Source organism: Chiloscyllium punctatum, chromosome 9 (genome assembly GCF_047496795.1).
Source record: "Chiloscyllium punctatum isolate Juve2018m chromosome 9, sChiPun1.3, whole genome shotgun sequence".
Lineage (NCBI taxonomy): Eukaryota > Metazoa > Chordata > Chondrichthyes > Orectolobiformes > Hemiscylliidae > Chiloscyllium > Chiloscyllium punctatum.
In genome coordinates this window covers 16,257,483-16,272,118 of record NC_092747.1, presented here as the reverse complement: position 1 = coordinate 16,272,118, position 14,636 = coordinate 16,257,483, and the positions used below count along the sequence as shown (strand labels likewise).

The 14,636-nt window shown below is 42.6% G+C and overlaps 1 protein-coding gene across 4 annotated transcripts in view; it reads right to left on the bottom strand.

Annotated features, from left to right (window-relative positions):
- Window positions 1-14,636, bottom strand: part of LOC140481158 (interleukin-5 receptor subunit alpha-like) — a 58,003-nt gene that overhangs the window by 3,451 nt on the left and 39,916 nt on the right. For all 4 annotated transcript variants that reach the window (XM_072576920.1, XM_072576918.1, XM_072576921.1 and 1 more), the window contains 3 exons: window positions 12,517-12,655; window positions 11,200-11,296; window positions 4,529-4,619 (listed from right to left, as the gene is read on the bottom strand). In XM_072576920.1, the coding sequence (XP_072433021.1) occupies window positions 4,529-4,619; window positions 11,200-11,296; window positions 12,517-12,655 (327 nt within the window). The remainder of the gene's footprint in view (window positions 1-4,528; window positions 4,620-11,199; window positions 11,297-12,516; window positions 12,656-14,636) is intronic.

Genomic DNA, 14,636 nt, shown 5'->3' with positions numbered 1-14,636 from the left:
GAAACAGGCTCTTCAGCCCAACAAGTCCACACCGACCCACACCCATTCCCCTACACCTAACACTACGGGCAATTTAGCACAGCCAATTCATCTAACCTGCATATGTTTGGACTGTGGGAGGAAACCCACACAGACACAGGGAGAATGAGCAAACTCCACACAGTCTGTCGCCTGAGGCAGGAACTAAACCCGAGTCTCTGGTGCTGTGAGGCAGCAATGCTGACCACTGTGCCACCGTGACACCCAGGACATGATCAGGTGTAACCTAGACCTCTGTGGGAGACCAGGGAAATGATTTCTCGGCCCCTTGCTGAGATACAGGGGAACCTTGATTATCAAAAGGACACAGGCAGGCAGTATTCCATTTGGTTAATTGAATTCCAGATAATCAAATGCAGCATAGCATAGTTTAGCCGAGCATCGGGACCTTGCGATTTTGCTGGATAATCCGATATTCGGATAATCAAATGCCGGATAATCAAGATTCCTCTGTATTTCTTTAATCAATAGCCGCAGGTGAGGTGCCGGAAGCCTGGGTGGTGGTTAATATGGTCCCATTATTTTTAAAAGGTGACACGGAAAAGCCAGAGATCTATAGACCAGTGAATCTGAAGTCAGAAGTGGGTAAATTGCTGGAGGGGACTCTGTAGGACAGGACCTACATGTATTTGGAAAGGCAAGGACTGACTACAGATAGTCAACAGGGCTTTGTGTGTGGGAAATCCTCTCTCATGAACATGATCATGTTTTTTGAAGAAGTGACCAAGAAGATTGATGAAGGCAGAGTGGTGGATGTTGTCTATATAGACTTCAGCAAGGCATTCAACGAGGTTTCACATGGTAGACTGGTTAGTAAGGTTGGATCAAATGGTATCAAGGGACAGCTAGTCATTTAGATACAAAATTGGCTTGAAGGTAGGAGACAGAGGGTGATGGTGGAGGGTTATTTTTGGAATTGGAGGTCTGTGACTAGCAGTGTACTGCAAGGATTGGCACTGGGACCACAGCTTTTTCTCATTTATATGGAATATTTGGATATGAATAAAAGAGGAACAACTGGTAAGTTTGTAAATGACACCAAAATTGGTGGTGCAGTGGACAACGAAGAAGGTTAGGTGGAAGTGGCTACTGCAGGTGCTGGAGATTAGAGTCAAGATTAGAGCGGTGCTGGAAAAGCACAGCAGGTCAGGCAGCATCCGAGGAGCAGGAAAATCAACGTCAACTTCTCTGCTCCTCGGATGCTGCCTGACCTGCTGTGCTTTTCCAGCACCACTCTAATGAAGAAGATTATCTCAGAATATAATGAGACTTTAATTAGATGGGTCGATGGGCCGAGGAATGGTAGATGAAGTTTAATTTAGATAAATGTGAGGCATTGCATTTTGTTAAGACAAATCAGGGCAGGACATATACCCTTTCTGGTATGGTCCTGGGGAGTGTTGCCAAGCAAAGTGACCTTGAAGGTGGAGTCACAGGTAGACAGGGTAGTGAAGAAGGCATTTGGTACACTTGCTTTCATTGGTCAGTGAATTGAGTATAGCTGTTGGGATGTCATGTTGCGGTTGTACAGGACATTGATTATGCTACTTTTGGAACACTGCCTTCAATTCTGGTCTCCCTTCGATTAGCAGGATGTTGTGAAACTTGAAAGGGTTCAGAAAAGATTTCCAAGGATTTCCCTGGGATTGAAGGGTTTGAGCTATAGGGAGCTTTGGAGGCTGAAGGCTAACCTTATAGAGGTTTATAAAATCATGAAAGGCATGGATAATATGAATTGCCAAAGTCTTTTTCCCAAGGTGGGGATGTCCAAAACTAGAGGGCAGAGGTTTAAGGTGAGAGGAAAAACTTAAAAGGGACTTAAGGGGGAACTTGATACAAAGGGTGGTGAGTGTGTGGAATGAACTGCCAGAGGAAGTGGTGGAGGCTGGTTCAAGTCTAGCATTTAAAAGGCATCTGGATGGATACATGAATCGGAAGAGCTTAGACATATATGGGCCAAATGTTGGCAAATGAGACTAGAATAACACGTTGGTGCACCATGAGGTTGGGAGATGGTGCTGCAAGGTTATTTGTCCTTGTAAAGCAGGCATCCTCCATGTTTGAGCATCACTGAGGGTGCTATTCAATGTTAGTAGGGACTGGGGAAGGAAAATGGAATGATGGCCTTTTTTGCAATGGGATTGGATTACAAACGTAGCAAGGGTTTGTGAAAACCATAAAAGCCACTAGTCAGCCACTAGTCAAACCACTTCTGGATTACTGAGAATAGGTTTGGCCTCCTTATATAAGGAAAAATTCATTGACATCGGAAACAGTCCAGTTGAGGTTCACAAGGTTGCTCCTGGGTATGCAGCGTTTTCCTTATGAGGAGAGATTGAGTAAATTGGGCTTAGATTCTTTGGAATTTAGAAGAATGACAGGTGACCTTATTAAAAGATACGAAAGGGATCTGACAGGATGAATGTGAAAAACTTGATTCCCCTTGAGAGAAAGTCTAGGACCAGAGGATCAGAATAAGGAGTTGCTCATTTAAACAGGGATGAGGAGACATTTCTTCTCTCAGAAGGTAATGAATCTGTGGACTTGTTTTTCAACCGGGTTCTCAAGAGAATTGAATATATTCAAGGCTGAGATGGCCAGATTTTTAATGACTAAGGGAATCAAGGATCAGGAGGAAAAGGCAGGAATATAGAATTGAAGGTTATCTGATCAACCATGATCTTATGGCGGAGCAGGCTCGATGGGCTGAATGGTCTACTTCTGCTCCTCCACCTCATGATCTTATTAACAGAGTTTCTTCTTGCTCTTCTTTTAGAAGGGAGGACAGTGGTAGAGTGGTAAGGTCTAGTAATCCAGAAGCTCAGACAAATGGTCTTGGGGTATGGGTGCATATTGCGTCACAGCAGCTGATGTAATGTTAGTAAAGTGATTGATTGAAATCTTCTTCTATCCCTGGGCATCTGATTAAAAAAAGGAGGAAGATCTTGCATTTATGTAACGGAGTCAGTTCTGTCTCACCATTATTTACAGACAGTTAAAGTGAGTCATTGTTATAATGTAGAAACATGGTGACAAACCTGCACACTATGGGTTTTCCATAACAGCTATGAGAAAGTGATTGATCCAGTGTCTGTGCCTAGGATACCAGAGAGTACCCTCCTTCAAAATATTATCCCAGATATTTCCCACCCATCTGAGAGACAGACAACTTTCACTTCTGAATGCCAGCGGCTTCAACAGTGCATTCTTACCTCAGAGTTTAACGTGACAATGTAGAATAAGACTTGAGTTCATAATTCTTTGACTCAAAGGTGAGGGATGACTAGTGAGCCACAGAGCAAAAGCAATACTTCTCAGATAAACATTCCAGGGGGAAAACAGCCACAGCATGAAGAAAAGAGTTGAGAGAGGTGTTGGGATGCCTGACAGTTGGTTCCTCATCTCTGACTGAAAGAGTGTGGTGCTGGAAAAGCACAGCCAGTCAGGCAGCATTCAAGGAGCAGGAGAGTCGATGTTTCGGGTATAAGCTCTTCTTCAGAAATGATCTGCTGTGCTTTTCCAACGCCAACACTTTTTGACTCTGATCTCCAACAGCTGCAGTCCTCCCTTTCTCCTCATCTCTGATATGGACCACATCCTGATTCTGACCACGCCGAGTACCTGACTGGCAGTGGTCAAACATCTGGATGGATACTGGAGGCTGCTCTTGACTTTTTACGCTCCCCTGACGAAAGCTCTATCATTTCACTTAATAGAAGGCCTGCTGAAAACCATAACAATCTTCCTGGCTTGATATCTACATTAAACATGACAGTAGTATTCTGAACCTGTTATGCTGAGGGGGCAAGGTGCAAAAGTGCAGGGTAATGCAGAGGTGCTGTGAACATCCAGGCAGATTCAGAGTGAGTAGGCACTGTGACAGCAAGGAAAGAGCCCAGAGATGCAGCCTGGGCCAATCTATGAGCTGGGCTGTAGTATCACAATGAGAGTTGACAGTACAGCCTGAGGTACAGGATTAAAGCACAGAAGAGTCTTGCAATTAGATCAGAAATATGCCATGTAGAATCTTGGAGGCTGGCACATTTCAGGTGCCAATGTCCATGGGTGCGGTTGCGTGTACAGGTGACCATGAGTTGTTGCTGTCCGATGTCCAACAGGAATATCATTCAGCGGTACTCACTCTGATTGCCATGTCAAGATTTCTCCATGTTTGATAAGATAGGAAGCCACATGTTAATGAAACATCTTGAGCCATTAACAAGGCATTTAACCAGCAATAATCCACCTTATTGTCAACTCAACTCTGCCTGGCAAGAATCTCACTTCAGTGCTTGTCACAATGATGGAGTGAGAGGCTTGAAATGTCAAAACAGGCCTTGTTGGATTGCTCATTCTATTCTGCCACCAATCTCGTTATAACCCAAATTGCCCGGACCCCTATCAGCTTCACCCAGAATAAACAATGACAATTTTACATGTCCTGTGGGGTTTTTTTCTGTCTCTGTTATTCATTAGTTTAGCTTGATACCTTAAAATCACCATCACATTCTTCAAAGAGGCCTCTGAAATTCTCCTTAGGATCAGGGATTGGTTGACACACTTTTGACCATAAGTTGAACCTGGTAAGAATACAAAAGTACAGCCATGTTATTTTTAGAATATTTTGGTGAAGTTATCATGGGAACTGAAGAAATAGGAACAGGAATAGGCCATTCAGCCCCTCCAGACACTCCACCATTCAATCAGATCATGGTTTATTGCCTCAATGTCATTTTCCAGTACTATCCCTGTACCAATTAATACAGTTAACGTGTAGAAATATATTAATCTCTGCCTTTTATCTGGTCGATGAACAAGTTTCCATTGATCTCTAAAGTTGAGAATCCTAAAGATTCACAAGCTTGTGAGTTAAGAAATTCCCCCTCTTTCTTTAGATTCAGCACAGTGGCTTACTGGTCATCACTGCTGCCTCACAACACCAGGAATTGGGTTCAATTCCACCCTCAAGCAACTGTCTGTGTGGAGTTTGCAAATCCCACCCGTGGCTGTGTGGGTTTCCTCCGGATCCTTCCATTTCCTCCCATAATCCAAAGATGTGCAGGTTAGGTGGGTTGACCATGTAAATTACCTATCGTGTCTAGGGATGTGCAGACTAGGTGGGTTAACAATGGTAGATATGGGGCTACAGGGATGGGATGGGATGGAATGCTCTTCAGTGGGTTAGTGTGGGCTAGTTGGGACAAATGACCCCATTTGCACTGTAGAGATTCTATGATTCCTTGCCTTAGTCCTAAATGGCCTATCCTATTTTGAGGCTGTGATTGATGACTTAAATAACATGGCCTCTAGCCTGCACACTATTCTCACACCTCCCAGCCAAGGGACCTCACTACCATATTGAAAATAGGGCAAAATATTAGAAGAATTATTTCAAATTATCGCAGTTTCTAGCAGAAGGTAGATATATCCTCGGACAACCCTGCTCTCTACTTAGCTGCAAATGTTTCCCTGACTCAGCAATTTGTAGCTTGAGGAAAGGGATCATGTTGTCTACCTTTATTCAAGAACATGAACTCTGTTTTTTTACATGGTAACAGTATATCTACCTACATTATATATCTATCTGTATGATGTCCAGTCCAAGATGGCCGTAGAATAGGATGCCTCGGCTGGAGCTCATGCCCTCCGCCAATCTTTATCTTCTCTTTTTTTTCCCTCTTTGTGTTCTTTTCTCCTTCTTCTCTCACACCTCCAACGACTTCTGGCCGCTGATGACCACTGGCTTCAGCGCATACACGATGTGGTAGCGTCCTCCCGTGGCAGCCTCCTGGCATGGCTTCCTCTTGGCCTGGCATAGTGGCCCACTGTGACAGGCCCCAAGTGTGGTGTGGTGCCTTCCGGCCTGGTGTAGCGGCCCTGCTGAGGCAACCCCCACCCCAAGTGTCGTGAGGTGCCCTTCTGGCCAGGTGTAGCAACCACCTGTGGCAGCCCCCACGGTGTGGTGAGGTGCTCTCCCAGCCTGGCATAGCAGACCTCTGAGGCTTTCCCCAAGTGTGGTGTGGTTTCCCTCCACCACACCAGCCTGGTGTAGCGTCCCCATGTGGCAGCCGCCTGACGTGGCTTCCTCTTGGTCTTCTGGCTGTATGTGGTGGTCTCTCAGCTTGGCATGGCCTCATCACGGCCTCCCAGTCTTGAGGTGATCCCAGAGCAATGTCCCAACTTCATGAACCTTGAGGTGAAACCTGGCATGGTCTGAAGCCAAGATACAGTGTCACCTGATGCCAGCATGGTCTGGGTTGGAAGGCCTTTATTCTGAACTTTTATTTCTACAATGTCAGTTTTTATTTTTCTATTTTTCTAAGACCTTGTAACTGAAGAAGATATACCTTTGTATCTAAGGTGGTACTGTAAGTGGAGACATGCAAACTTTTTACTGCATGTATTTCAGTACGTGACAAGAAAGCTAATTCTATTCAACTCAATTCAGTTCAATACATTCATGATAATTCCTCCTGAGATTATTATGCATAGTATGAGAATTGAAAGTTTACAACTTTCAGGAAGGATGAACCAGGCTTGGGATTTTCTTCATTAAAGTACTCATAGATGGCCAAAATGGAAACTCAAAATGGATTGGACTAAGTAGTCCCAGAGTCTCATCTTTTCACATTTTTATATGTGTGATTTCACTACTAAAAGGTCATTCAGCAAGGGTAAGTCAATTATTGCAATCAATTTCGCCATTTTTAATATTTATTAAACTTACCTTTCATAACAATTTTTCAGTTTGTTCTCCTGAAAACAAAGTATTTCAGAGATTTGATAGCATGTCTAAAATTATGAATGGTTCTAATATAGTAAGTAAAGCGGTTTTAATTAAAACCACTACTTTCTCTCATCCTGACTGTTTTCCCCTGACACAATCTTCTTTTACATTCCCATTCAGTCCAGGGTAGTCAAACTTGAATGGATGTGGCAGACAACAGGTTTAAATACGCGTCACCAAATCTGACCACATTAAAGACCATCTCCTCTGCCACAACTACGCACTATTTGAGAATCATTTGGGAGTGCAAAGATAAGTTCTGGCTTCTGTTCTCCACTGTCAACTTGACTTCTCCATCCCCATCATATTTTCTTCTCCATCCTCAGCTCCAAAACAACAGTGAGGAACCTACTTTGTTTTTTGGTCACACTCTTTTAATCTTATGAATGACTCAACTGTCTCCCTCCCACTCGATGACCAAGCTAATGTTTCTTAAATTTTCAACATCATATTGATCATCTTGACATTCTGCCGCATAAATCCTATTCCCACTATACTGCCAACTTGAATTTTCTGACCCCATGTCACTTGTTATCTTCCTCAGTCCTCATGTACTGATGCCTTCTCTTTCAAATCTTCCTTCATCAACTCTTTGCTTACACATTCAAACCTTGAGCCCTCCATCCTGACCCACTACTATGTCTCTTTTCATTCCTTCAATGTGGTGCCCAAATCTCCTCCAAAATCCATGTCTACATTGCATGGAACACAATGTCTGTGTTGTTGGTTTCTACCCTTGCAACAGTATGGAAATACTTCTTATCAAAACCTGGCTTGATAGTCTCTATGACTGTGACTATGAGAAATTATCCCTCCTTCTTCTCCTCATCCTGCCTGCAGCCTTTCATACACTTTCAAACTTACTGATTAGGAGTTGGAATAGGCCACTCAGTCACTTGAGCCTGCTTTTCCATTCAGTACAGTCATGACTGCTCTGATTGCTCCACAAATATACCTACCTCCATTAACCCTTCATGATTAGATTAAGTTCCCTACACAATGGAAACAGGCTCTTCAGCACAAGTCCACACCGACCCTCCAAATAGTACCCATTCCCCGATCCTACATTTATCCCTGACTAATCCCTAACAGTGGCATGGCCAATTCACCCAACCTGCACATCTTTGGATTGTGGGAGGAAACCGGAGCACCCGGACGAAACCCACGCAGTCACGGAAAGAACATGCAAACTCCAGTCGCCTGAGGCTGGAATTGAACCCGGGTCCCTGTGCTAACCCCTGAGCCACCGTGCCACCTTCATCCCCTTGCTTGTTAAGAATTGACCTCAATGTTATGATTTGGAGGTGCCGGTGTTGGATTGGGGTTGACAAAGTTGAAACTCACATAGCATCAGGTTATAGTCCACCAGGTTGATTTGGAAGCACTAGCTTTCAATGTACTGTCTCTTCATCAGGTGGTTGTGGAACATGACAATACGACAAAGAATTTATAGCAAAGGGGTTACAGTGTCATGGAGTTATAATGATATATTAAACAGCTTCAGTTAAATATCACACAACACCGGGTGATATCATAATAACTTCATGACACTGTAACCCTTTGCTGCAAATTCTGTGTCGTATGGTCATGTTCCACAACCACCTGATGAAGAGACAGTGCCTCGAAAGCTAGTGCTTCCAAATAAACCTGTTGGACTATAACTCCCCTTTCACTCCCCTGTCATATAGAGTTCAAAAAATAATTAAAGTCGACTTGTTATCTTTAACTTAAATGAGTGATCACTTATTTTTAAGTGGTCCCTAGTTTTAGATTCTCTGTTTCTCCCCATTCTCTTTTTGTATTCCCACCCTTTCAATATTCACCGGGATCTTATATGATTCAGTCAAGTTGTCTCTTACTCTTCCAACTTTGAGTGGATACAGGCCTAGCCTTTCCTTTCTTCAAAAGACTACTGTCCCATCTGGATAATAGTTTGGCAAATCTTCTTTGAATTTCTTCCAACCACTAGACCAATACAGTTAAAATACAGTAAGTATTTTGTCCACCCACTAGTGCCCTATAAGGTGGGACATGCACTGCTTTGGCTACATTCTTACCATCTTGATGGCATCGAAAGCTCCACTGTCCATGTCTTCACGCACCCATATTATTATGTTTTCCCCTACTTACATTGGATTCTGGTCAAACAATTTTAAGCAAAAGTTGGACTCTTGGTGCTAACTTTAATAAATCTCATCTTGTTTTACTCATTCTTCTGTGGCAGAATATTAGGATTGGCAACCTAAGTGGATATCAAGAGTTGCAATGTTGGGGTTGTGTGCTCTGACTCCCTTTTCTTGTTTGAGAAGATTTTCTGCACCACCTCACACAAACCTTAAAATTGGGTGACATTGAAAAAAGTTTGGGAAGCATTGGCCCATAGCCTCATAGATCCTTATAAATCCTTCCTATGTGGGTTACCTCCTACAGCTTCAGAACTCTTCTCGATACCTGTGTTCTTTTAGCTCTAGCCTTTGGGGTAAACCAATTCTAAACCCCTCCCCAGTTGTCAACTATATCTTTAGTTGCTGAAGTCCTAAACTCTGTAATACTATTCCTAAACCTCTCTGTTTCTCTAACACCCTTAAGATGCTCCTTAAAGAATCATAGAATCCTTACAAAGTGGAATCAGGCCATTCGGCCCATCAAGTCCACACCAAGCCTCCAAAAAACATCCCACCCAAACCCGCTTTATCCCTATAACCCACATTTTGCTTGGCTTAGATGGATACCTAGCCTACACATGCCTGGACACTATGGACAATTCAAGGTGAGCGTAAAGACTTGTAGGTTGGCTGCCAGTTGCTGTAGTTATGGGTATGTTTGTCGAAGTTGATTTGCAGACATTTTGTCCCCTGTTGAGGACATCTTCAATCCTAGAGACCCTCCTGCGAAGCACTGCTGTAATGTGTCTTCTGGACACAGTCAAAGGCCACATGAAACACTATATTGAACAAACAAGCAGACAACTAGCAATCCGCATCTATAACAACTAGCCACTAAATGCCATGACCAGCTGTCCCTAGTAACCATACACATAGATGACAAGGACCACAAATTCGACTGGGACAACACAACGATCATAGGAAAGCTAAGCAGAGGACAGCCAGAGAATTTCTAGAGGTATGCAACTCATTCATGGACTCCATCAATAAACACATTTACCTAGATCTAATATACCGACAACCGGAAGCAGCAGGAATGGAACCAAATAAATTCCAGAAGGCACAGTACAAAAACGTTTCACAGGAGGCTCCGAAGCACTGAAGATGCCACCTAGACAGGGGACGAAATGTCTGCAAATCAACCTCCCAGCTCGGCGAACATACTCACAACTACAACTATGGACAATTTTAGCATGGCCAATGCATCTAACCTGCACATCTTTGGACTGTGAGAGAAAACCAGAGCACATGCACACAGACTCGGGGAGAATGTGCAAACTCCCCAGTGCCTGTCACCTTAGGGTGGAATCGAACCAGACATCCTACCTTCCTGATGAGGCATGGGTCATGTGCCGTAATATCTTCTTTGGTGTTTGATTGTCAAATAATGGGTCTGTGAGGAGTCTTAGGAGTTTTTATTAAATTGAAGCCTTTATATAAATCAAAGCTTTTGACGTACATGCAAGTTGATAACCAGATTGCACAGATTTAAGATGAATGCTAAATGAACTTAGAATTTGGTTAGGGAGGGATTTGCTGCCTGATCGGGTGATGGAAGAAACTCCACTTGTAACTTTCAAATAGAAAATGGTAGGAATGTATAAATTCCTGATGGGACTGGACAGGCTCAATGTGGGAAGTATGTTCTGATGTTGGGGAAGTCCAGAACTACAGGTCACAGTATAGGAATATGGAGCAAGCCATTCGGGATTGAGATGAGGAAGAGTTTCTACACTCAGAATTGTGAACCTGTGGAATTCTCTTCCACAGGAGGCTGTTGGGCCAATTCATTAGATAGATGCAAGAGGGGGGTTGGATGTGACCCTAGCTACTAAAGGGATCAAGGGGTATGGAGAGAAGGTAGGAGTGGGATATTGAAATTGCATGATTAGCCGTATACAGGCTTGAGAGGTCAATTGGCCTACTCCTGCACCTATTTCCTAGGTTTCTATATGTCGCTGCAGGAGAAAAGTATGGGGAAACGAGCAAGGGATTGGGCCTAGCTGGATTGTTCCAGGTACAATGGGTTGAATAGGCTCCTTCTCGAAAAAAAAGGTACCAACCTGTTCACACATGTTAGAAAACACCTATGTGGCAGGTGAAACCACTGATTTAAAGGTAAGCACATGACCACAAGACCCATGGAGTGGGCTCCTTCAATAGTAGACTAATCTATGATTACTAAATGTAGACAGAGGAATAACTTACTTTGTACAGATGAATATCGGCACCAAAACCATTGCAATAAAATTAAGTGTGACCACTGCTATAATTGTTGAAAGGGAGAAATTCTTCATCTCGATCTCTGAAAGCAAGAAGACAATATTCCTTTACTCATTGGTATCATCCACGTATCAAGATCACATACCCTTCCATATTTTCCTCCTCTTTTTTTAAATCTTTAATTGGTCACTGTGAACTCGAGGGAACACAGGGACAATGAGAAGAGTACAAAATGAATACAACATACTTAATAAATATTAATAATATAGGATTTATCAATTAATATAACTGGTTAAATGTTTATTGTGCAACAAATAAATAAGACAACTGGAGATAAGTCTCAAGAATGCACAGCTGAGCACGAGACGTTGGGCTTGTTGATGTGCGAGTGGCAACTTTCTAATTTCAAGCTCTACTCTGGCAGAGAAGTCACACTCCAATGCAGTGCTGAGGGACAAGTCAGGATCACACAGCTCACACTCCTCATTCCAGCTGCCTGTTCCAACAATCCCTCCTCAGCTACCAAATAATTTTCAAAAATTCAAAACTAGAAGTGCTTGAGGAACTCAACAGTTATGGTGACAACTGTGGAGCAAGAAACAGAGTGAGCGGTTTGAGGACAAGCCATTTTCAATCGTTGTCAATCCTAATGGGATCTTCCAAACCCTCAATAGGCATGATCTGCATATTTCTACCTTTGTAACATTGCCATGTCCCCACTCCTGGTTTGACCCAACTGCTGCTGAAATCCTTGTCTGCACCACTGTTACCTCCAGACTCTGTGTTAAAAGCAATTGAATCATAGAGTCATAGAGATGTACAGCACGACAACACACTTGTCCATATTGATCAGATATCCAAAATTCATCTACTTTACCAGCATTTGGCTCATATCCCTCTAAACTTTTCCTACTCATTTACTCATCCAGATGCTTTTTAAATGTCGCAATTGTACCAGCCTCCATCACTTCCTCTGGCAGCTCATTCCATACATGCACCGCCCTCGATGTGAAAAATTTGCCCCTTAGGTTCCTTTTAAATCTTTCCCCTCTCACCCTCAATCTATGCGCTCCAGATTTGCACTCCCCCACCCAGGGAAAAAAAACCTTGGTTATTTATTCATCTGACACATGCTGCAGGGAGAGGAGCCCCAGCCTATTCAGTTTCTCCATATAGCTCAAACCCTCCAACCCTGGCAACATCCTTGTAAATCTTTTCTGAACCCTCTCAAGGGTTAGCAACTGAACAAATGCAAATGTATCACTGTGATTTCATAAGGTTAACCTAAAGGGATGTCCTTACCAATATTGAGGGGTTTACTCCACTCACTCCAGAGAGTGCTTTTGAAGCACATATCATTCACTGTTGCCCTGATTTTCACTGAATATCTTTTCCCATGATCTCTACTCATGACATATTTGGCACTGTTCACTTCTCGAACCTAAAACAAACAAATTGGTTATAAATGTATAACATAACGTGTCTAACATTAATAATTCACCTTGAAGATAGTGACAAAATATACTGCAGATTCTGGAAATCTGAAACTAACACAATGCTGGAGAAACTCAGCAGAGACACACCAGACTCGAAACATTAATTCTGTTTCTCTCTCCAAAGATGCTGCCAGACCTGATGAGTTTCTCCAGCAGGCTCCTTTCTTTTCAATCAGAAATAAGATTGTTCAGATATATCATGACACATGTTCACACTGGGTAGGATGTGGACCTTCTCACCTATGAAAAGGAACACCCACATAAGAAATCCTTAGAAATCTCCTGAAGTAGATTTTGAACAATTAGTTGGGAAGCTTTAACTTCATAATATTATCTTCCATTTTCTTGTGGGTAGTAAAACGGGGGAAAGTAATGGCATAATGGTAATATTAGTGGGTCAGTGTCAAAGGAGAATTTAATTAGCAGGGATCAGTGAGAGCAAAATAAATCAACAATACTCAAAAAATCAATTGAAGTGACAATAATCAGCCTTTATTGTAAATACTGCAGCAGTTTGGCTGAAACTTGGCAAGAGGAAGGATCCAAATCGGTCGCTATTTCCCTTCCAATTTTCGCGCCTTTACAAAAGAAAAGGAAAACATTATATATTTTAAAATATGCTGAGCAATTACAGCTTATCATGAAATGTCCATCACCTGTAACACTGAACCCTAGTCAAAAAAAATTAATCATTTGTGTTATTCCATAACTCTGTTTCTATTATACGGACCTTTGGTTTAGACTAAGATCCGCAGGTCAAAATATACAAGGAACTGTTACAAGATGAAGAATGCAGCCTATGTGATGTTTACTGTTTCTGACCTTTTTTCACATGCTTTTAACTTACTCAATTATAACTCATGAATTGACCAATTTTTCCCATCATGTTATGTTAAATATTTCCCATAATACCACACCAGTAGAACTGAGAACATAGGTTTCGATCTAAATTTGAATATGATTTTTTTGTAGGAATTAGGTAAGTCCCTAGGGAGTGTTGCTGAACAAAGAGACCTTGGAGTGCAGGTTCATAGCTCCTTGAAAGTGGAGTCACAGGTGGATAGGATAGTGAAGAAGGCGTTTGGTATGCTTTCCTTTATCGGTCAGAGTATTGAGTACAAGAGTTGGGAGGTCATGTTGCGGCTGTACAGGACATTGGTTAGGCCACTATTGGAATATTGTGTGCAATTCTGGTCTCCTTCCTATTGGAAAGATGTTGTGAAACTTGAAAGGATTCAGAAAAAATTTACAAGGATGTTGCTAGGGTTGGAGGATTTAAGTTATAGGGAGAAGCTGAACAGGCTGGGGCTGTTTTTCCTAGAATGTCGGAGACTGAGGGGTGACCTTATAGAAGTTTACAAAATCATGAGGGGCATGGATAAGGTAAATAGACAAAGTCTTTTCCTTGGGGTCGGGGAGTCCAGAACTAGAAGACATAGGTTTAGGCTGAGAGGGGAAAGATATAAAGGAGACCTAAGGGGCAACCTTTTCACACAGATGGTGGTACGTATATGGACTGATCTGCCAGAGGAAGTGGTGGAGTCTGGTACAATTGCAATATTTAAAAGGCATTTGGATGGGTATATGGATGGAAAGGGTTTGGATGGATATGAGCTGGGTGCTGGCAGGTGGGACTAGATTGGGTTGGGATATCTGGTCAGCGTGGATGGGTTGGACCGAAGGGTCTGTTTCCATGCGGTACATCTCTATGACTCTATGACTGTATAATTGAAATACAAAGCTAGCCTAATGGCAACCATGTAATCACAGCTAATTGTCATAAAAGCTATCTCGTTCACTAGGGAGGGAAATCCACCATTCTTACTTGGCCTGGCCTACATGTGACTCCAGACCCACAACAGTGTGACAGACTCTTAACTGTCTTCTGGCAAATGCTGACTCAGCGAGTGATGTCCATATTTCATG